At 42.2% G+C, this 24,721-nt stretch overlaps 1 protein-coding gene across 6 annotated transcripts in view; it reads left to right on the top strand.

Moving 5' to 3' along the window:
- LOC115132029 (voltage-gated potassium channel subunit beta-2-like) overlaps positions 1-24,721 on the top strand; it is a 113,340-nt gene that overhangs the window by 62,495 nt on the left and 26,124 nt on the right. For 4 of the 6 annotated variants that reach the window (XM_065020656.1, XM_029664217.2, XM_029664213.2 and 1 more), the window contains 4 exons: positions 18,178-18,221; positions 18,556-18,593; positions 19,192-19,271; positions 20,013-20,057. In XM_065020656.1, the coding sequence (XP_064876728.1) occupies positions 18,178-18,221; positions 18,556-18,593; positions 19,192-19,271; positions 20,013-20,057 (207 nt within the window). Of the gene's footprint in view, positions 1-6,568; positions 7,297-18,177; positions 18,222-18,555; positions 18,594-19,191; positions 19,272-20,012; positions 20,058-24,721 lie in introns of those variants that run through there. The other 2 variants (XM_029664215.2, XM_029664216.2) reach the window with 2 other exon arrangements.

Here is a 24,721-nt window from a genome sequence, read left to right as displayed (position 1 = left end):
GGACGTTCAAGTGGATTTTTCCCAGATGTGTTAAATTCCCACTTCCCACTTGGTCACGAATGCACCATAACACCGCTAACCATCCACTGTAAAACCACTTATTCGAAGCACAAGACCTAGACCTACACTTTGACACGTGCTTAAACATGTGCTCTTTATGAGAGAATGTTCAAATTAGGTGAAATTAAAAATACATGTTTTACTCAGTCATCACAATTTAAATTATATCATTGCCAAAACATTATCTCCATTGATCAATATGCACAGAGTAATTTAAGAAGCTGAGTTAAGAACTGCTTTGGCCTCCCTGTAGACTAGATATCTTAGCTATGCATTTCTGGAATTGTCAGCCATACATGCATTTGAGCAAAGATGCAAATGTATGTAAATGCATCTCTGGAATACATTTAAGACATTACATGCATTTGACCAAAGATGCAAATATACCTACATGTATTTGACATACATTTTACGTGACGTTAAATATATTGAAATATCCATGCTAGGTTAGCAAACGTTGAGTAGGTGCATGCCTGCTCCGCATGATATATTGTTTACTGCTGCTGCTAGGCTAGCAGAACAGCAGAGAGGAGAAGCGTGTCTGGGAGGAGAGGATAGCATTTTTGTATTTTTCTTGTATTTCAAAGAATTGTAACGATGACCATGGTCATTTTTCTGAAAACAAAAACGTCACCCAAAATTCCATGATCGTCACAGCCCTAGTGTGTGTGTGTTTGTTGAAGTGAATGAAGCTGCTCTCTTTAAACCCAGCGAAGAGGACAAGCATTTCTGGCATTGTTTTCCCCCAACTCTCCCCCGGCCCCTTTAGAGGAAAGGCTATTTCTGTCCCTGCCTGAATTTGTGAGGCAGCAATGCACACTCCTCCCACTGTGTGTGTGTGTGTGTGTGTGTGTGTGTGTGTGTGTCCTTAGCCCAGGGTTAGGATAACTCTGGGCTAAGATAATGCAGAGTGAAGAGGCGTAAAGTATTTTAGCGTTATTATTTGTTTCAGAACAAGAGTGAAGACCATAGTGTGTGTGTGTGTGTGTTTCAAGTTTCAAGCTTGGTTAGTCGTTTGTAAGGGATACACACGGTATACGCCGTTCAATTAAATGCTTACGTGTGTGTGTGTGTGTGTGTATATGTGCAGTTGTCTGTATGTGTATATGTGCCTGTGTGTGTGCACATCTTGGCGGGCCATGTGCGAGCCTGTATCTCTATGTGTGTCTCTGTACGTATGTGGTATGTGCACTCGTCTGTTTGTATGCGACTGAATTTCACATTAATGTAAACTGGCCTGGAAAATAAAGTGATTTGAGCAGGAACACTGCGTCAGCTTCTGTGGATAAAAGAACACAGGCCAGCACGGGGGTGGGCAGTGTCTTACAGACTATGTTATAGTAGCACGCTAGTTCCAGTCACAGTGACTAATATTGAATTCCCCCTCCAGCCATTCTCATGACCTGCCTTGCACTGTAGGAGACCAACATCTGCACAGAGCTAATTTAGGCTCTGCACAGGGTGGATGGGAAATGTAGGCTGTGATATAAAAACGGATATAAAATCATATAAAAGAGGACTGCATACAGTATCTGTACATCTGACCAGGGACATGCCCCTTCGTCAGGAATGTTTTCAGACCAATTTCTCAAACATTCCAACTGGTTAGGCATACTGCAGTGTCTTACTATGTCTTATAAGATATGGACAGCTCATCTCGAATATTGTTTGTCTGACTGTGGCCCTTTGATTTAAATACACACATGCACATTTTACATTTTACATTTGAGATATTTAGCAGACAGTCTGCCGAAGGAGGCGAGAGAGAAGACTGTTTAACTCTCCTCTCCATCTTTGCAGGCTCCCCAGTGGTGCTCCCAGTGCTCTGCTGTCAAGGCGCTCGTTATTAATTCATCAGATTTACTGCCGCAATGACTGCTAGCATTAGCTGGGAGCCTGCATTCAACTCACAAATGGCTAGCGTTGAATGCTACAGCGAAATTGGTATTTTAAAGCTTTACATCAAAAGGAAGAAGGGATGACTGAGATGATCGAGAGTTCTAGTCGTGTTCTAACCGCAGGTCGTGTTGGCCCTAGGTTAAGAGAGATTTTAGTCCAGGACTAAACAACGTCACACTTGCATTTTCTAATGTATGGCTGGGCGCCAATAAGATGTATTGCAATTCTCACGATTCTATATGTCTTGTGGTTCGATACTGTGATCTTATTGCGATTTGATGTTGCAAACATATTGCTCACTATGTGTTCTACAGTGAGACAAAAGAGAGCATGAAAACATTTGTTTTGATCAGTTATGGAAATAAAAGTGCTGAAAACATGTTGGTTCACTATTTAAAATGAAAATGGATAACAAGCTATAGGATGAAAATTACCAGAGTTTTGGCGCAGGTACACCTGACTAGTGCTAGCCTAGGATCATGTTCCTAGGGGCTAGCTAAAGCTACCTACCTAAAATGTCTTAAAGAGATAGTTCGTGATTTTGCCAATGAGGCCCTTTATCTACTTCCCCAGAGTCCAATGAACTCGTGGATATAATTTTTATGTATCTGCGTTCAGTTTGAAGGGACTGGCATTAGCGCAATTGCTTACTAGCATTAGCGCAGTGACTGGAAGTGTATTGGAACATATATCACAATGACTTGAAGTCTATGGTAACAGCTCGCATGCAATTTGCTACTGTAGTCTGCTAATCATTGCACTAATGCTAGTTAGCGTTGGCTCGTGAAACTACCTCTGACATACCGGACACAGATATATAAAAATGGTATACACAAATTCATCTGACTCTGGGGAAGTAGATAAAGGCCGTAATTGACCATTTTCCAAACTATCCCTTTAAGGATAACTCTGGGCTAAAATAATGCAGTGTGAAAAGGCCTAAATATGTTAGCATTATTATTTGTTTTAGAAACGGAGTGATGACCGTGTGTGTGTGTGTGTGTGTGTGCGTGTATACTCAAGTGTGTGCGTGTTCATGTATGTGTCAATGGCAGTTTTCTCTGACACCTTGTCCACCACCTCCACGTGCATGATAAGTATCTTCAAAACCAGTTTCAAACTACGTGTCTGTAAAATGGGTGTCAGAGAAAAGCAGCGAGGGAGAGATTGGCCTCGAGGGGAACCCATTGAACGTTATTGAGGGATTTTAAATGATTTCACCAGCTTACCAAACTGGGGATGCTAAGTCTCTGAACCGAAGAGTGAGGCCTTGACAGATTAAATCTTCCAGCCGTGTTTGAAGTACTGAGAGGCAGAAAGCAGAGACCAATCTGGGATTAGCACTTTGAAAGGCCTGCAAACAAGTAGTCAAGAATCATTGAGGGGCAGAGTATGACATTGAGGGGCAGAGTGGAATCTAACGATTGGAGGTCTTGGTTGAATGGCTAGGATGTGAATGTGATGCTGTGGCTGCGTAAATACTACATAAATAAATACTGTATCTGGTCTATTGACAGTATTCGTCAGACGGAATACGCAGTAGCTGATTAACCTGCATCGTGCATCGTGTTTTTAAGTGTGGGTGTGCAGTTCTGTCCGTTGGGTGAAGATAAACGCACACTGTCGAGTGTGGTTAACACACGTGCCTGCCGATTTGCACACACATGCGTGTGCAGTTACAAAGAGGGCAGCCAGTCAGTCTTGCAAACTGAGGCCAGAGGAGATGAGTGTGAGAGAGTGTGAGAGAGAGAGAGAGAGAGTGATAGAGAGTGATAGAGAGAGAGAGAGAAAGAGTGAGAAAGAGAGCGAGAGAGAGACTGTTTTGTGTGTGGGTGCATACATGTGTTCACACTCATATGTGTGCTAGTGCTTGCAGCAGCTAATAAAGATTAAATAAATACAATAGTGCTTTGCTCACACAACCTTTCCCATCCAGTCAATCAGCTCATGACAGGTCAATCTGGCTGCCATGACAGATACGGCACTATTCCAGGACACATCTAATTACAATCCACTGTCTTTGTGAAATTGTCCAGTTAGCATGTGGCATCCCCTTGATTGGCCCGTCACTCAGAACCAAGTGGAAACCTGAATCTAACTTGTTCCATCTTCAACTGGCACCATCAGTTAGAGTCTAACTGCTCTGTCTGTCTGTCTGGCTGACATTGACTGTGCTCACACAGACATAGATGTGACCGCCTAAATAGTGTGGTGTGTGTGTGTGTGTGTGTGTGTGTGTGTGTGTGTGTGTGTGTGTGTGTGTGTGTGTGTGTGTGTGTGTGTGGAGGGGGGTAGCTTGCCTAGGAACCCTGTTAGGAAGCAGTTAGCTAGAGGCTGATCCAGGAACAGCTGCCCCTCTGCCTGCAGAGATGTCAGTTGCAAGTCACTGCTGGGTGTAACGCATACCTATCGCCTGTGTGGAGGCTGATTTTCCATGACACACACATTAACAGACACGTTAACACATATTATACTGTACCCAGTGTACACACATCCTTTTCTGTTCTCATAAGAGGAGTGTAAGGGTCACTGTTACACACACAAGTTTGTTTTAATTCTCCTTGTGGGGACCAAACAATTGATTCCCATTCAAAATCCAATCTTCCCTAACCCCTAACCCTAACCTTAACACTTAATCTAACCCTAACCCCTAACCATAAACCTAACCCCTAACCCTAATTGTAACCCTAACCTGAAACATAACCCCTAGCCTAAAATAGCCTTTTCCTTGTGGGGACCTGCGAAATGTCCCCACTTCTCAGAATTGTCCTTGTTTTACTATCATTTTGTGAGGACAGTTAAACCAAACACACACACACAGCTCTCATGCGGAGGTCTGTTCTCTTCTAAGTGGTGTGTACTAACTATACAGGTGCCATCCAATGAAAACTTTGATCCAGGGAGGGATGCTTTAGGATGAGCTAATTTTAATGTTTAAAAGAGGTGGAGATTGGAGGAGACAAGAAAGGAGGAGAGGAGAGGGGAAGAAGGGAGATGTCACTGGTCTTAGTAGATGCACACACACACACACACACACACACACACACACACACACACACACACACACATCATAGTTATCCCCTAATGAGCCCCTAAGGAGCCAGATGCAGTACTCCAGGGCCCATATTTATAAAGCGTCTCAGAGTAGGAGTGCTGATCTAGGATCAGTTCGGCCTTTTAAATTAGGTGAGGTGGACCCGTATTCACAAAGTGTTCCAGAGTAGATGTGCTGATCTAGGATCAGTTTGAGCTTTTAGATTAGGGGACCTGATTCATAGATTAGATTACCTGCATTCATAAAGCATTTCTGAGTAGCCTTTTAGATTAGGGGACCTGAACTTCATAATGAATAAGATTACATGGACACAGGGGACCTGATCCTAGATCAGCGCTGCTACTCCTGGGACACTTTATGAATACAGTTCCAGTGACTATAGGGGAGTGATGGGAGGAAAGACTGGGCCTTTCTAACTCTGGATGGAGCTCAGAGGGAGTAAAAGCCAACCAGATGGTTCACATTTTGTTTCAACATGCATGGCCCTAATTTTAGTCCTGACCGTTCACTCCCCCTTTATTCTCTCTTTTGATGGGCAGTGGCTTTTCAACGGGGTATTTTGCCCTTCGTTGTAAGCTACAGTAAAGCAGTGCATGTCCCCTATCGAGTCAACCAAACTAGAGCATGCAGAAATGTGGAACAGGTTCAAGAAAATGTAGCCTATAAGTATTGGGAATGATGGATTATACTGCACCTCGCACTCATTCGACACACATCAGGGGTTGACTGATTTCGCTGACATCTCGCTTTCGTATATATGTCTATTTTCTCTAACGCAAAGTAGAAAAGCAGCATGAGGGTCTGTGCTCATGCGAAAATGAATGGTGACCGGTGCGTGAGAGAATTCTTTTTTTGTGTACTTCAGTAAATACTCAGACTCAAAACACAAAAAGCAAAAAACAAGGAGGCCGAGATGCATTATTCATGAATCCCAATGTCAATGATGTTAAGTGCCCCATGTATCCTTACGCCATGTCAAGTTTGAGGGAAAATGACTTTCATTGCCTTTGGGTCAATGGAAAAAAATAGGTAATTCAGTTGACAGTGTTGTAAACTGCTCATGTTCATTGCTCTTGACCTGCTCCTAATTTGACGCGAGTCAGGTTGTATAACAAGCATTGTTCCCGTGCTAACAGAGTCTGGATGTTAGACTTTCAACCTGTCCTCACCTTTCACCCCCTTCCACTGTAGTCAGCAGAGGAGAGGACACAGGGTTTGACATTGACAGTGTCTGTCTGTACCGAAGTGGCTGAACAATAATCTAAAACAATAGTCTTGTTCAAAATGTGAATGTCTTTTTTTTTTTACCTGGTAAAATAAAATAATTAGTATGGAAAGAGGTAGGAGGGAAAAATAAGCAAAATAACCAATTTAATATAGAAATGAGTATGTTATGAACTCTCTGAAATCGGCTTGAAGGAAGTGTGCAAGCGTGTGTTTTACTGATCAGTGTTCGTTTGTGAAATGAAGAGCATTAGCTGATCTAGAACGGAATAGTTGAGGCGATCCCTCGCTCGCTCTCTCGCTCTCTCTCTCTCTCTGTGGCGTGTGCTCCTTCCAGACGGGGAGACACATCACTGCTCTGAGTTGGACTACACTGGACACTGAGCTGCTGCAGTCTACTCTCTGTCTGAATCCCCTTTATCTCCTAAACTACTACCACTAGTAGTTTGCTCTTGAGATCGGACAGCCGGAATCTGAAAAGTCTGTTTTTGTCACTGTTCTGCCTCTGAAAGCCACAGTGGATACTGTGGACATACTGGACACTGAGCTGCAGCAGACCACCTCTCTTTTCTGCACTACCGGACAGTTTGCCACGCAGTATCGAACTCGTAGTTCAGCTGCTAGCAGTTTGTTCTCTTTCATCCTGTGCTTCTGGGGGAGGGAGGCAAAGACTTGAGAGAGGATGCTAACTGCTGGTTGACAAGCCGACTCGGGAAGGTCTTCCTTTCTGTTGTCAACTTTGTCGTCTCCTTCAGTGGGTTCCTCAAGCTCGTTTGAGTGCTTATTTTCCGTCCGAGTCGAGTCTAAGCTGCCCTACAGGGCCATCATCATTGGGTCACCACCATGCAGGTGTCGTTAGTGTGCTCGGACAACCACCGTGGCGGTGGCGTGACACGCACCACGGAAGAGCGTCTGAACCAACGGAACTCCAACAGCCCCAGTCTGGGCACCAAGAACAAGTTCCGCGCTGTGGCCATGGTGGCCCGCAGCCTGGGACAGCTGTCCATCAACATTCCCTCGTCCAGCGACCAGAGCATACGCACTGGCATGAAGTATAGGTAGGAGTCCAGGAAAGACCCCATGCATGCACCTGGACAAGAGCTGGGGAGCCATATGCATGAAGTGTCTTGGAGAACGAGTGCTGACAGGATCAGTTTAGCCTTTTAGATCACAACGCAGGGTGCACCTGATCCTAGATCAGCTCACCTTCTCTGAGGTGCTTGATACATATGGCCCCAGACCCCAATACTGTACCATCTGTGGGTGAAATAGTGCTCTGTGTTCTGTCAAGAGTGGGATGTATAGATATGACACCCTGACCCTGTACCTTAGCAAGAGTGTAAGATGCTGTCTGTACCAATTGTAATGACGAGACCCTCTACCTGCAACCTTGCAAGAATGGCAGGCATGAGTAGAAGAGACCTTGTCTCTCTCCGTTCAAGTGTGTATAATAGTTTGAGACATTACCTTGCTCTCTGATTTGCTGGTGCACATGTGTATATGACGGTGCAGGAAAGAGAGAGAACGGATTTCAAGGTTGACTGATTGTAATGGGGCTATGGAATGATGCTCATAGTTCTGTCTATTACCTTTCTCATTATTCTCTGACCTCATTATAGTGTTGACTGTGAAATGAATGAGACGGATAATCAACTTAATGCCAATCAACTAAGTGGAGAGTGAATACGTTTTTTGGCTGAATTCAAGCGGGATGATACACTTTTACAACTAGTCTATAGCTAGAATCATTACTTTAAGACTTTTCCTGACATAAAATTATAATACACCTTTGGGAGAAATGTTTCAAATCATGCATACTATGTGATGGATTCAATAGAACTGTACTTGTAAGAAAAGTTTTAGTGACATTACAGCAGTTCCTCCTGATGCTGAAGCTTGTAATCAGCAGTGAAAGGAAGCTGACAGCTCAAACGACTCCCCGCCACTACTATACTGCTACGAATGAGACGAGCAGAACGGTCTTAGCGCTATCAGTCTTAATGAATTAGACTTTGAAGTGGAAATAGAGCTTAAAATTCTTACATTTGACTTTTAAGGTAAAGACTGAGAGATCGAGCATTTTGTCATTAAGCTCGGGTGGAGTTGGAGGTAGCTTTGATGATAAAGCGCCCTTTAACTTTTTAGTGACAGTTGTGTGTTTTGTCTTTTTTTGCTCTATTGAGTCACACAAAACCCCTAGCAAAATATCTTCCTCCTCACCACACACACACACACACACACACATTTTCGTGATGTTTCATGACTTTTTGGGGGAGTAAAAATGTTTCACATACTTAAAAAAAAAAAATCCCTACCTCCTAACCCTAATCCTACCCCTTAACCTAACCTTAACACACACGCACACACGCGCACACACACCACCCCTCAGCCCTAATTCAGCCACAGTTGTCCATCTCAGATACATAGTCTATGGATACATAGTCTATGATGTAGGTTGGAATCTCTGAAATGTGTTTAATGTATTCTGACTGTAGACAGTATATACATGTACTGTGTATGTTACTGTACCTTTGATGAAGCTTTCAGTACAAGCAGTATTACTGATTGCTGACATTACAAATTTGAAGTGTCCTGAAATGACTTTAATGTTGCACTGACATTTCTAATACATACAGTTGAAGTCGGAAGTTTACATACACTTAGGTTGGAGTCATTAAAACTAGTTTTTCAACCACTGCACACATTTCTTGTGAACAAACTATAGTTTTGGAAAGTCGGTTAGGACATCTACTTTGTGCATGACACAAGTCATTTTTCCAACAATTGTTTACAGACTGATTATTTCACTTATAATTCACTGTTTCACAATTCCAGTGGGTCAGCAGTTTACATACACTAAGTTGACTGTGCCTTTAAACAGCTTGGAAAATTCCAGAAAATTCTATCATGGCTTTAGAAGCTACTGATAGGCTAATTGACATAATTTGAGTCAATTGGAAGTTTTTGAGTGGATGTATTTCAAGGCCTACCTTCAAACTCAGTGCCTCTTTGCTTGACATCATGGGAAAATCAAAAGAAATCAGTCAAGACCTCAGAAAAAAAATTGTAGACCTCTACAAGTCTGGTTCATCCTTGGGAGCAATTTCCAAACGCCTGAAGGTACCGCATTCATCTGTACAAACAATAGTACGCAAGTTTAAACACCATGCAGAGACGTGTTCTGTCTCCTAGAGATGAACGTACTTTGGTGCAAAAAGTGCAAATCAATCCCAGAACAGCAAAGGACCTTGTGAAGATTCTGGAGGAAACAGGTACAAAAGTAGATACAAAAGTATCTACTTATTTTCCACCATAATTTGCAAATAAATTCATTAAAAATCCTATAATGTGATTTTCTGGATTTTCTTTCTAATTTTGTCTGTCATAGTTGAAGTGTACCTATGATGAAAATTACAGGCCTCTCATCTTTTTAAGTGGGAGAACTTGCACAATTGGTGGCTGACTAAATACTTTTTTGCCCCACTTTATATCCACAGTAAAACGAGCCCTATATCGACATAACCTGAAAGGCCGCTCAGCAAGGAAGAAGCCACTGCTCCAAAACTGACATAAAAAAGCCAGACTACAGTTTGCAACTACACATGGGGACAAAGATAGTACTTTTTGGAGAAATGTCCTCTGGTCTGATGAAACAAAAATATAACTATTTTGCCATAATGACCATCGCTAGGTTTGGAGGAAAAAGGTGGAGTCTTGCAAGACGAAGAACACCATCCCAACCGTGAAGCACAGGGGTGGCAGCATCATGTTGTGCGGGTGCTTTGCTGCAGGAGGGACTGGTGCACTTCACAAAATAGATGAGATAATAAGGAAGGAAAATGATGTGGCTATATTGAAGCAACATCTCAAGACTTCAGTCAGGAAGTTAAAGCTTGGTCGCAAATGTGTCTTCCAAATGGACAATGACCCCAAGCACACTTCCAAAGTTGTGGCAAAATGGCTTAAGGACAACAGAGTCAAGGTATTGGAGTGGCCATCACAAATCCCTGACCTTTATCCCATAGAAAATTTGTGGGCAGAACTGAAAAAGTGTGTACGAGCAAAAAGGCCTACAAATCTGACTCAGTTACACCAACTCTGTCAGGAGGAATGGGCCAAAATTCACCCAACCTATTGTGGGAAGCTTGTGGAAGGCTACCTGAAACGTTTGACCCAAGTTAAACAATTTAAAGGTAATGCTACTAAATAATAATTGAGTGTATGTAAACTTCTGACCCACTGGGAATGTGATGAAAGAAATAAAAGCTGATATAAATCATTCTCTCTACTATTATTCTGACATTTCACATTCTTAAAATAAAGTGGTGATCCTAACTGGCCTAAAACAGGGAATTTTTACTAGGATTAATTGTCAGGAATTGTGAAAAACTGAGTTTAAATGTATTCGGCTAATGTGTATGTAAACTTCCGACTTCAACTGTAACTTCAAGGTGCCACAGCCATTGAGCTACATTCAACCCCGGTCAACAGGAGATTTAACGTTCTACAAACACATTTCATACAAGCACTAGCTCAGCCCCAGGATTATACTCTAGTTTAGTTTCATGTCAAGTCAAACAGCAGTTACCTAAAGTGCCGTCAGAAAGTATTCCCACCCCTTGACTTTTTCCACATGTTGTTGTGATACAGCCTGAATTAAAATCCTGAATCCTTTTTTCTCCATCAATCCTCAATATTCCCTAATGAAAATGTGCAAACCAGCAGAAAACTCCATTCCATAAATGGTCACCAGATGGCGCCACGATCTCTTCGCTAGTTTTTTCTTAGGAAGGGAGGATAAAAAAGTTAGCATTGTCCATAGACAACTATTGAAATGACTTAAGAAATCCCACAAAATTGTCAACAGTGACACTGGAATCACAGAGAAAGATGAATTATGACCATCGACTTCCGTTTGAATATCCAAGAAAGGTGATTAAATTAAAACCAATCTTTGATGATTACATTCAAAATTAATAAATGTAATCATCAGGGGGTAAATGTCAAATGATAACATGCTAACATCTTTGTTGAAGGAGAAAAATATGAGATGTAATAGAAGTAATATTACAGACCATACGTTCTCATTCAAAGTAATGCATTGTGTCTTGCTCTATGTGTCCTTCTATGTTCGGAGCTGTATCAAAAAGCTACAGTACTGTATAAGGTGTCAAAGCTGACTATGCTGAAAAATGGTTAGACGTTTTTGCAATTGTATCTGACAGTCTAGAAAGTCCTAGTTGAATCACTTGAACGGCTTGATGCTTGATACTGTAGCTACGTACTTAACCATAACTTTGATTAAATATTGAAATATTAATTATTCACAGATGCCATCTTTACCTACTTAGGTAAGGGAGTACAGGGGGGGATGTTTTGTAACAAACACAAACACACACAAATTTAATGAGCTGTGATTACGTTTATGGGGATGATGATGATGATGATGATGATGATGATCATTATGTTCCTATCGGTCATCTACCACTATAAATAGATGAAAGGTTAATTGAAGAGCCGGCCAGCCAAGTTAGTCCTCACTGTCAATTCAGATAAAATAACTAAACCATGTTAATTATGCAAAGTAGTACCACACATACAGTGTGTGTGTCTGTGTTTGCTTGTGTGGATGTTCATGCATGCGTCTGTGTGTGTGTGCATGTGTTGTTGTGAATGCTACTTCGTAAGGTGTAAGGATTTCACCATTTAGTTATTGACTGGATTCGTCTGGAATTTCACCTTTTAGTTATTGACTGGATTCGTCTGGATCGTGAGGTCAACCAGTCTTTTTTCTTGTTTTCAGCATGTTTTTCAAGAATGGCGAGGATCATCATTGACTCTTTTGGTCTGCATTTACCCATGATTTCAAAGTGAGAAAATAGGACTGCTTTATTTTATTTTATCATAACATACAGTGCATTCGGAAAGTATTCAGACCCCTTGACTTTTTCCACATTTTGTTACATTACGGCCTTATTCTAAAATGGATTAAATAAAACTAATGACTCACCAATCTACACACAATAACCCATAATGACAAAGCGGGATGTTAGATTTTAGAAGGGTACCAAAACACTTTCTGTAGCATTTAAGGTCCCCAAGTGACCTCCATCATTCTTAAATGGAAGAAGTTTGGATCCAACAAGACTCTTCCTAGAGCTGGCCGTCCAGCCAAACTGAGCAATCGGGGGAGAAGGGCCTTGGTCAGGGAGGTGACCAAGAACCTGATGGTCAATCTAAAAGAGCTCTAGAGTTCCTCTGTGGAGATGGGAGAACCTTCCGGAAGGACAACTATCTCTGCAGCACTCCTTTATGGTAGTGGCCAGACTGAAGCCACTCCTCAGTAAAAAGCACATGACAGCCCACTTGGAGCTTGCCAAAAGGCACCTAAAGATTCTACGACTATGAGAAACAAGATTCTCTGGTCTGATGAAACCAATTTTGAACTCTTTTGCCTGAATGCCAAGCGTCACGCATGGAGGAAACCTGGCCCCATCCCTACGGTGAAGCATAGTAGTGGCAGCATCATGCTGTGGGGGTGTTTTCCAACGGCAGGGACTGGGAGACTAGCCAGGACCGAGTTAAAGGTGAACGGAGCAAAGTACAGAGAGATTCCTTGATGAAAACCTGCTCCAGAGCACTCAGGACCTCAGACTTGGGTGAAGGTTCACCTTCCAACAGGACAACGACCCTAAGCACACAGCCAAGACAACGCAGATGTGGCTTCGGGATAAGTCTCTGAATGTTCTTGAGTGGCCCAGCCAGAGCCCGGACTTGAACCCTATCGATCATCTCTGGAGAGACCTGAAAATAGCTGTGCAGCAACGCTCCCCATCCAACCTGAAAGAGCTTGAGAGAATCTGCAGAGAAGAATGGGAGAAACTCCCCAAATACAGGTGTGTCAAGCGTGTAGTGTCATACCCAGGAAGATAATTTCTGCCAAAGGTGCTTCAACAAAGTACTGATTAAAGGGTCTGAATACTTATGTAAATGTTATTTTTTTATAGCAAAAAAAATCTAAAACCTGTTTTTGCTTTGACATTATGAGGTATTGTGTGTAGATTGAATAGGGGAAAACAATTTAATACATTTTAGAATAAGGCTGTAACTTAACAAAATGTGGAAAAAGTCAACAAGTCTGAATAATTTCCAAAGCCACTGTATGTCCCCCCAAAAGCAATTCCTGAGCTTTCTTATATCACTTAGATATAGGACAGACACTTCAAAACCTTATTCCTTATGATTCATTTTTTGACTGTCTTTTTTGCAATTCAACAATGTGTTATTCAAGGCGTTTTGATAGGCTATAGTAGTAAACTGCCACATTCGATATCATATCCCCCCCAAAAAAGTTAAAAAATAAATAATTAAATAATAATAATTATATATATATATATAAACCTAAAGGGGTCCTAAAATTCAAAATCAAATACCCAAATGATCCATGGTATGGCCGTCTTAAACAATTCCATGTTAGGGTAGTCAAACCTTGTTCACCAAGGACCTGGGAAAGAGTTGCAGGGTGGAGGAGAAGTATTTATAAAGGATAAATAACCATCACTTTGCAGAAGGCCACGCAAAAACACTTAACTAATGATTAGTAAATGGATTATAAGGACCTAATTTCTTATGACTCAATATTAAACACTTTAAAAGTTGTTTCTAAATGTGTGAATAATTACATTACTAACATTTACAAATGTTTAATGATTAATCAATTATGAATAAACAATTTTTCTTTCGTAACCGGCCGCGACCGGGAGGTCCGTGGGGCGACGCACAATTGGCCTAGCATCGTCCGGGTTAGGGAGGGCTTGGCCAGTAGGGATATCCTTGTCTCATCGCGCACCAGCGACTCCTGTGGCGGGCCGGGCGCAGTGCACGCTAACCAAGGTTGCCAGGTGCACGGTGTTTCCTCCGACACATTGGTGCGGCTGGCTTCCGGGTTGGATGGCGCTGTGTTAAGAAGCAGTGCGGCTTGGTTGGGTTGTGTATCGGAGGACGCATGACTTTCAACCTTCGTCTCTCCCGAGCCGTACGGGATTTGTAGCGATGAGACGAGATAGTAGCTACTAAAACAATTGGATACCACAAAATTGGGGAGAAAAAGGGCTAAAATTCAACAACAATGTTTTTTTTTTAAATTAACTCTTTTACCTATCCATTATAAATGATTTATTATAAAGTGTTACCCAACAATGTTGACTGCCATCACTCCAAACCTATTGAGCAAACCAGATGGGATGGAGTATCGCTAAATAATGCTGGGGTAGCCATGCTGGTTAAGTGTGCCTTGAATTCTAAATAAATCACAGACAGTGTCAGCAAAGCACCACCACACCATCACACCTCCTCGTCCATGCATCACGGTGGGAACCACACATGCGGAGATCATCCGTTCACCTGCTGTGCGTCTCACAAAGATACGGCGGTTGGAACCAAAAATCGTAAATTTGGACTCACAGACCAAAGGACAGATTTCCACTGGTCTAATGTCCATTGCTGGTGTTTCTTGGCCCAACCAAGTCTCTTCTTCTTATTGGTGTCCTTCAGCAGTGGTTTCTTTGCAGCAATTCGACCATGAAGGCATGATTCACACAGTCTCCTCTGAACAGTTGATGTTGAGATGTGTCTGTTACTGGAACTCTGTGAAACATGTATTTGGGCTGCAATTTCTGAGGCTGGTAACTCTAATGAACTTATCCTCTGAAGGAGAGGTAACTTTGGGGTCTTCCTTTTCCTGTGGCGGTCCTCATGAGAGCCAGTTTCATCATCGTGTCTGATGGTTTTTGTGAGTTCATTTGAAGAAACTTTCAGAGTTCTTGACATTTTCCGCATTGACTAACCTTCATGTCTTAAAGTAATAATGGACTGTTGTTTCTCTTTGCTTATTTGAGCTGTTCTTGCCATAATATTGACTTGGTCTTTTACCAAATAGGGCTATCTTCTGTATACCACCCCTACCTTGTCACAACACAACTGATTGGCTCAAAAGCATTAAGAAGGAAAGAAATTCCACAAATGAACTTTTAACATGGCACACCTGTTAATTGAAATGCATTCCAGGTGACTACCTCAGGAAGCTGGTTGAGAGAATGCCAAGACTGTGCAAAGCTGTCTTCAAAGGGTGGCTACTTGGAAGAATCTCAAATCTCAAATATATTTTTATTTGTTTAACACTTTTTTTGGTTACTACATGATTCCATGTGCGTTATTTTATCGTTTTGATGTCTTCACTATTATTCCACAATGTAGAAAATAGTAAAAATAAAGAAAAACCCTGTAATGAGTAGGTGTGTGCAAACTTTTGACTGGTACTGTACCAGTATAAATAACAGTGAAATAAAGCTTCTCCTCTGCGGTAGCTCTCGCAAAACTAACATCCACTCTTTGTCTTATCATACCCAGATTAACTGTTTTGCTCTCATAGCATTACCTTCTTGTATATCTACTGCTAATACCTTACACTTTCTTGGATCTTCTTTCTCCCTCTCATATCTCATTACACATCTCTCCAACTCCTCCCCTATACATTACTAAGGCACTTGAATAATCTTGCATAACCACACACTCAACCCAATTACTCTATATATTAAAGAAACACAGGGTCACTTCCTAATTCAGATCTGTTAGTTTACACCGGCTTGCTAACTAAGAGTCAACACTGCTCTCTGTCATGGTATGAGATGTTTTACGATGTATGTGTGCGTGCATGTGTGACTCACAGTATGTGATGTCTGAGTATGAGGCTTTTATGTGGTGTGTATGCATCTGTGTATGTTTATATACTACATGACCAAAAAGTATGTGGACACCTGCTTGTCGAACATCTCATTCCAACATCATGGGCATTAATATGTTGTTGGTCCCACCTTTGCTGCTATAACAGCTTCCCCTCTTCTGGGAAGGCTTTCCACTAATTTTGGAACATTGTTGCGGTGACTTGCTTCCATTCAGCCACAAGAGCATTAGTGAGGTCGGGCACTGATGTTTTGCGATTAGGGCTGGCTTGCAATCGACATTTCAATGCATCCCAAATGTGTTCGATGTAGTTAAGGTCAGGGCTTTGTGCAGGTCAGTCAAGTTCATCCACACACCAATCTCGACAAACCATTTCTGTATGGACCTCGCTTTGTGCATGGGGGAATTATCATGCTGAAACAGGACAGGACCTTCCCCAAACTGTTGCCACAAATTTGGAAGCACTGAATCGCCTAGAATGTCATTGCATGTTGTAGCATTAAAGATTTCCCTTCACTGGAACTAAGGGGCCTAAGCCCGAACCATGAAAAACAGCCCCACCATTATTCCTTTTCCACCAAACTATGCACTATGCATTGGGGCAGGAAACGTTCTCCCAGCATCCGCCAAACCCAGATTAGTCCGTTTAACTGCCAGATGGTGAAGCGTGATTCATCACTCCAGAGAATGCATTTCCACTGCTCCAGAGTCCAATGGAGTCGAGCTTTACACCACTCCAGCCAAAACAATTGGCATTGCGCATGGTGATCTTAGGCTTGCGTGCGGCTGCTCGGCCATAGAAACGTGTTGGGGAATGTGTTGGGGAAGTGAATTGCTTAATGAACACAGCTGCCTTACTTACCATGGGGCTTGGGTGAGGGCAAGCTGAGTCTCCCTATGACTGACTGCATGAACTCTGATTCCACAGTACCACTTTTCCATGAGCCTCTTTATAGGGTTTAGGTGTTACTCGTGACTTCGTCGAGATAACCAACAATGGAGCAAATCAGGAAGCTGGTCTATCACAGGGCCATACCCCTAATCCATCTCATTATTGCTGAGTGCCAAGTAAAGAGGCATTGAGTATTACGTATGACTAGGGATCGAATCCCCAAACCTTCCAATCTCAGGTGGCCACTGAGTTGTCCGAAAACACCATAGGAAAACACCAGAGCTACTGAACAGTCCTTAAGTCCTTAGCAGCATAGAGATGGGTAGAGTGTTCACAAAAATAGGAGTGCCCTCTTTCCATCTCTATGTTTAGCATATGTCTGTATCTAAAGTGACTTAAAGTTAACATGCAGTATATTCAGTTGCCTATGTGGGATGTAGCCCGGCAATTGAACCCACAACTTTGGTGTTGTGAGCACTACACTCTGACCAACTGAGCCATCGGAACCATCAATCAATCAATTTGCCCAGCCCTTTTCATAGCAACATTGGTAGTTATGTGCTTCACGGTAACCATGGAGAGGAGGAAAGGTGTATGTAGAACAGCATGGCTTTGCGGCCTTGGCGTTGTGGGCGCTAGAGAAAGAGCTCGGCAACCCGGAGAATCAGGAAACAAAGGCTACATATTCATCTCCAATTGACTCCTTGAGGCCAGTCTCTGCCCCTACCCCTCCCTCACCCCCCTCTGTATCCAGGGATGTGTTAGTAGCAAAGGCCCTCTCAGTGACACTGAGCACTGGATTATGGGGGATCTCTACACACACACAATGCTTTGAGTAATCTTGTCACCGTGGCAAATCCACAAGGCATTTGTATCTCTCACAATTGCAGTGAAATAACTGGGTCTTCTGCTGTAGCTGCAGTTATAGGACTTCACTGTCAGATCTCTATCTCAACCAGAAGATAGCAGAAAGCTGCTCTTGGACCCGGAGTTGTTCATCCTCACTTTGATCTGAACACATGGGACACTATCCTAGCAGTCTGTTGAGAAGTCTGCGAAGAATCAATGTGTTTCCATTTATATACTGTGAGATATATGATGTCAAATCAACCATAGAAACCCATATATAGAAACCTTTTGCTAATAGTATTTCATAGGACTCTGGTCAAAAGGAGTTCACTATATAGGGAATAGGGTGTCGTTTGGATGGAGAATCTCCAGTTCATGCTATTCCTCTTCTCCTTCTGTCACAGCACAGGTCAGTAAAGTCATTTTTCACAGCCTAACATCTTCTCTTTTTTGACAGAAACCTGGGCAAGTCTGGATTGAGGGTGTCCTGCCTGGGATTAGGTGAGCGTGATGATCCATTCAATTGAACTCAATGTCATGTTCATTGTCCTGGTAGGAAATGCATTGTGCAGTCAGGAGTTACAAAAGATACAACGTTTGTTCACCACATTCTCTACACACAAAGGACTTCTGCATATGCATGGCTGCTCGCGTACACACACACACACACGCACTCATAGGCGCGGTTTCCCGGACACTGATTAAAACTAGTCCTGGGGTAACAAGCAAACGAAAGGGAGAATCTCCATGGGAAATGATTTGAAGTTCAGGACTAGGTTTAATCTGGGTCCGAGAAACCACTCCATAGAGTTCTGACACTCTCTATTCTCCACAGGCACGTGGGTTACCTTCGGAGGACAGATCACAGATGAGGTAGGCGGAGACTCCATACTCACAACATCCATTGTCCACAGTGTATGTGACGTAGTGGAGTCAATATGTGCGATATTAGGGTGACATCCTAATTCAACCATGAATCTAGCTGTCAGTATCCAGTTTAGTTGCTTGATTGATTATTATTTGAATTAAAATCACATTTTAGGTGTAGACTAACAGTGAAAATTCTTTCTTACGGGTCATTTTCCAACAATGCAGAGTTAAAGATAAAGATACAAATAAAATGTAAACAACGTGGCTATATACAGGGAGTACCAGTACCGATTCAAGGTTATTGGCGTACGAGATTATTGAGGTAGATATGTACTGTGCATATAGGTAGGGGTAAAGTGACTAGGCACTTAACAAGGATAGATAATAGACAGTAGCAGCAGCATATGTGGCGAGTGTCAAAATGTGTGTGTGGCGTCAGTATGTATGTGTGCACAGCGCATGTTATCCATGTGTCATTGCTTTATGCTAATCAACTAAAGCATTTTCACTTTTCAGACCTTCTATTAGACAGACACAGACACCTATGTCATCTCTCTCTCTCTCTCTCTCTCTCTCTCTCTCTCTCTCTCTCTCTCTGTAGATGGCGGAAGAAATAATGACATTGGCCTATGAGAACGGGATCAATCTGTTTGACACAGCGGAGGTCTACGCTGCAGGGAAGTGAGTGTACGCACTCATGCACGCATGTGCATGCACACATGCACACACACGTGCATACACACCACACACACACATCCACTCTTCCATTCCATCTCCGTCTGTTTTACTGGGCCTCAGTGGCTAACCACTTTGAGGTCACTGTAGCTTCAGAGTGTGGTTGAACTCCCATCCCCTCCAACTGCATAAGAACCTCTTCAACTGCATTACGTGTGTGTGAGTGTGCGTGTGTGTGTGAAATTATTGCTAATAACACTCACACACCACATACAGTACACACACCACAAATACACACTAACAAATCTGTGTTTGATAAGAGCTGTCACATAGAGGAAGATGTGCTTGATGGGAAATGATAAGAGCCATTCATGGAGAACACATAGGTCCTTGGGGCAAAGATGTAACATCTGTCAACTGCCAGAGAGATGCATCGTCCTCGACCCAATCCTCCCTCTATCCTTCCCTTTCACATGCTGAGAATGTCCTTTTGGAGAGAGAAAGAGAGCGCGAGAGACTGAAAAAAGTCTGAAAAGGCGATAGGCAGAGCATTATTCTCTGCTGTCACGTTTCAGTAAATCGCCTGCTTCATTAGCCTTGACCTCATAGACCAGAAGTCTCCACTGCTCTCCTATTTCACAAATTGTGCTCTGTACTTCCCTCGTGCACCATGTGTCAATAACATCCAAAGAATGGTATTCATTCAACTTCCCATGGTTGTAAGAATTTGTTGTTCTTCTCTTGCAGGGCAGAGGTCGTATTGGGAAACATCATCAAGAAGAAAGGTTGGAGGTGCGTAGAGTTTAATGGGATTTCTGTTGTCGTCCGGAGCCATTTTCACACATGCTCCTGTGTGTGTGTGTGTGTGTGTGTGTGTGTGTGTGTGTGTGTGTGTGTGTGTGTGTGTGTGTGTGTGTGTGTGTGTGAAATTATTGCTAATGCCATCTATGCTGGAAATTATAATATATATATTTATTTTTTTATGAGCATGGCCTTATTTCTATTACAGCATATTGGATGACTGTCTTTCATATTCCATTCACCCAGCTCAATATAACATCCATAGGTTTAGGCTGCTACATGATCCCAAAATAGGTCCTGTACCCATCATGAGGTTGCTACAACCTAGCTTTTGAATGAAAGTTTACAACGTAGGTGCACAGGTCAAGAGAAAAATTTGAGTAATCAAGATGACAGACAGTGACACATTCAACACCACCTTGCACACTTTTGCCTGCATCTAGCTGATCTAGGTTCTAATCATTAGTCCAACAGTTGCAAAGGAGAGTTCCTATTGGACAAATTAATGTATGTTTATCCCCGTTTTGTTTCGTTTGCTTCCATTTAAGAAACTTTTTCAATAGAATTGGCGGAATGAATACATCCCTAATCACACGCAAACACAATTCACTTTCATAGCAGCCATATCTGAACAGCATGATCACTTTACGCATTGTATAATTCCTTCTCGCATCTACGCGCTCTCCTCCTCTTACCTTTTTCCTTCGCTTGTGGACTTCAGTGCTGGTCTGTGACCAGGTGAAAAAACATTTCCAAGCCAATCATTCATATCATAACTGCTAAACGCTACTCACAGCCTACATCGTTGTCATCATATTAGCTAACATCATAGACAACATACAGTGCTTTGCAAAAGTATTCACCCCCTTGGCGTTTTTCCTATTTTGTTTCATTACAACCTGTAATTTAAATAGTTTTTTATTTGGATTTCATGTAATGGACATCCAGTCCAAATTGGTGAAGTGAAATGAAAAATTATTTTAAAAATTTAAAACCGAAAGGTGGTGCGCGCAAATGTATTCACCCCTTTTGCTATGAAGCCCCTAAATAAGATCTGGTGCAACCAATTACCTTCAGAAGTCACATAATTTGTTAAATAAAGTCCACCTGTGTGCAATCTAAGTCTCACATGATCTGTCACATAATGTCAGTATATATACACCGGTTCTGAAAGGCCCCAGGATCTGCAACACCACTAAGCAAGGTGCACCACCAAGCAAGCGGCACTATGAAGACCAAGGATCTCCTCAAACAGGTCAGGGAAAAAGTTGTGGAGAAGTACAGATCAGGGTTGGGTTATAAAAAATATCCAGAACTTTGAGCATCCCACGGATGTTAAAAAATGGAAAGAATATGGCACCACAACAAACCTGTCAAGAGAGGGCCGTCCACCAAAACTCACGGACCAGGCAAGGAGGGCATTAATCAGAGAGGCAACAAAGAGACCAAAGATAACCCTGAAGGAACTGCAAAGATCCACATGGTCGATTGGAGTATCTGTCCATAGGACCACTTTAAGTCGTACACTCCACAGAGCTGGGCTTTACGGAAGAGTTGCCAGAAAAAAGCCATTGCTTAAAGAAAAAATAAGCAAACACATTTGGTGTTCACCAAAAAGAATGTGGGAGACTCCCCAAACATATGGAAGAAGGTACTCTGGTCAGACGAGATTCAATTTGAGCTTTTTGGCAATCAAGGAAAACGCTATGTCTGGCGCAAACCCAACACCTCTCATCACCCCGAGAACACCATGTTTTTCATTGGCAGGGACTGGGAAACTGGTCAGAATTGAAGAAATGATGGATGGCGCTAAATACAGGGAAATTTGTGAGGGAAACCTGTTTCAGTCTTCCAGACATTTGAGAGTGTGATGGAGATTTACCTTCCAGCAGGACAATGGCCCTAAGCATACTGCTAAAGCACCACTTGAGTGGTTTAATGGGAAACATTTAAATGTATTGGAATGGCTTCGTCAAAGCCCAGACCTCAATCCAATTGAGAATCTGTGGAATGACTTAAAGATTGCTGTACACCAGCGGAATCATTCCAACTTGAAGGAGCTGGATCAGTTTTGCCTTGAAGAATTGGCAAAAATCCCAGTGGCTAGATGTGCCAAGCTTATGGAGACATACCCCAAGAGACTTGCAGCTGTAATTTCTGCAAAAGGTGTCTCTACAAAGTATTGACTTTAGGGGAGGTGAAAAGTTATGCACAAGTTTTCATTTTTTTGTCTTATTTCTTGTTTGTTTCACAATAAAACATATTTTGCATCTTCAAAGTGGTAGGCTTGTTGTGTAAATCAAATCATACAACCCCCCCTCCCCAAATAAATGTTAATTACAGGTTGTAAGGGAACAAAATAGGAAAGGGGGTGAATACTACTTTTGCAAGCCACTGTAGCTTCTAGAACTAACAAATTAGTAGACCTGCTAGCTACAATCATGCTGGACAGTCAGCAAGCAGATTAGCAGTTACACCGGCGGGCCCTGTTGGCAAGAAATCAATAAAACCAAAAGCTTACATTGACTAAGTTCCAGTGTTGGAGAGCCATAGCCAGCTAGGTAACATAGCTTATGCTTTCAGAACTAGATTAATTCTCTGATCCTTTGATTAGGTTAATTAACATAAACACATAGCCTACAAGCCACTGATGCAGACCTTTGGAACATTTACATTTTTAAAAAGTCTAATAAAGGTATGTAATATAGCCTACACCTTCACAATGAATCCATTATTTATCTTAGACAGGTCTAAAGAAACATGATATGAAGAAAATGTAGTCTATTTCAGAAGAACAGAATAGCATACTCTGAGTTGTCCTTATGTTAGGTCCTGATCTGGCTATGCCATATGGCTGTGGGCTACACTAGTTCATTTAGCCACAAGATTAGCTTAGAATTCCATGGCATTATTTTATATTAATTTATAGTATGAACAATACATTTGAACAAAGCTGAATAAAATAGAAATGATATTTTCTCCAAACGATTGGAGGGAGTGAGCACATGCATTCCGTGTTGAGAGGTTAACAAACAAATAGGTATTCCTATATGCTTACTTTATAGTTAATAATGTTACTTTAGTTGTTCTACAAACGTTGGGCTCTATGTTTTGATTTTTAATACATTGTAAGGCTGCATGATGCAACTCTAATGATGATTTGAGAAAGGTTGCTTGAAAGGCCTGAGCTCTGCTTAGTTTTTTTTGTGCAGGCTGTACACACTTCATCAGTCTCTCATTCACAATTTGAGAAGCACTTGATAATGCCTTGAATTTCCCGGCGGCATCCACTTTGTGTGGCCATAATGCACCCTAAAAAAACATGCCTTTTGCAGCCCTTCTCCCTGAGTGCTGCCTGCTCCGAAGCACCTCTCATCTCACTCACACTGCTCTCCTTCATGTGATCGGGTCTTTCTCAAAAGCTACAAGTGAAGACAAACGCATCCGGGACGCAACTGCACACGTCCTTATCCAATTCCGAGGTGCATATTGAAGATATTGGAAGAACTGTCCACCTTTACTTTTCGTCAGCAACAAAAAGATGAGGCCTAACAAACAGCAAAAGCACCCATGTCAATCTACTATCCCCCATCGTACAAAAGTAGAGATATTATATTCTGTGCGAGAAATAAATATTACAAACATAGTCTGGTACAGTTGTGGGATGCGATAGATCCCAAATAAATACAACTCGTTTTGATTTAGAATGGACAATTATCATGCACCTATCTCAAAACGGGCAGGGGAAAAAATACATTTCATCTCTGCACTTACAGTGCCTTCTGAAAGTATTCAGACCCATTGACTTTTTCCCACATTTTGTTACATTAGACATATTCTAAAATGAATTAAATAAATAAAAATCCTCAGCAATCTACACCCAATACCCCATAATGACAAAGTGAAAATTGGTTTTTATCTTATTTAGATATCTTATTTCCTTAATATTCAGACCCTTTGCTATGAGACTTGAAATTGAGCTCCGGTGCATCCTGTTTCCATTGATCATCCTTGAGATGTTTCTACAACTTGATTGGAGTCCGCCTGTGGTCATTTCAATTAATTGGACATGATTTGGAAAGGCACACACCTGTCTATATAAGGTTCCACAGTTGACAGTGCATGTCAGAGCAAAAACCAAGCCATGAGGACAAAGGAATTGTCCGTAGAGCTCCGAGACAGGCATGTGTCGAGGCACAGATTTGAGGAAGGGTACCAAAAAATGTCTGCGGCATTGAAGTCCCCAAGAACACAGTGGCCTCCATCATTGGAAGAAATCTTCCTAGAGCTGGCCGTCCGGCCAAACTGAGCAATCGGAGGAGAAGGGCCTTGGTCAGGGAGGTGACCAATAACCCTATGGTCAGTCTGACAGAGCTCTAGAGTTCCTCTGCGGAGATGGGAGAACCTTCCAGAAGGACAACCATCTCTGCAGCACTCCCCCAATCAGGCTTTTATGGTAGAGTGGACAGACTGAAGCCACTCCTCAGTAACATGCACATGACAGCCCGCTTGGAGTATGCCAAAAGGCACCTAAAGACTCTCAGACCATGAGAAACAAGATTCTCTGGTCTGATGAAACCAAGATTGAACTCTTTGGCCTGAATGCCAAGCGTCACTTCTAGAGGAAACCTGGTAGTGGCAGCATCATGTTTTTC

This window comes from Oncorhynchus nerka, linkage group LG7, assembly GCF_034236695.1.
Source record: "Oncorhynchus nerka isolate Pitt River linkage group LG7, Oner_Uvic_2.0, whole genome shotgun sequence".
Classification (NCBI taxonomy): Eukaryota; Metazoa; Chordata; class Actinopteri; order Salmoniformes; family Salmonidae; genus Oncorhynchus; species Oncorhynchus nerka.
This window is presented reverse-complemented; position numbering and strand designations above follow the sequence as displayed.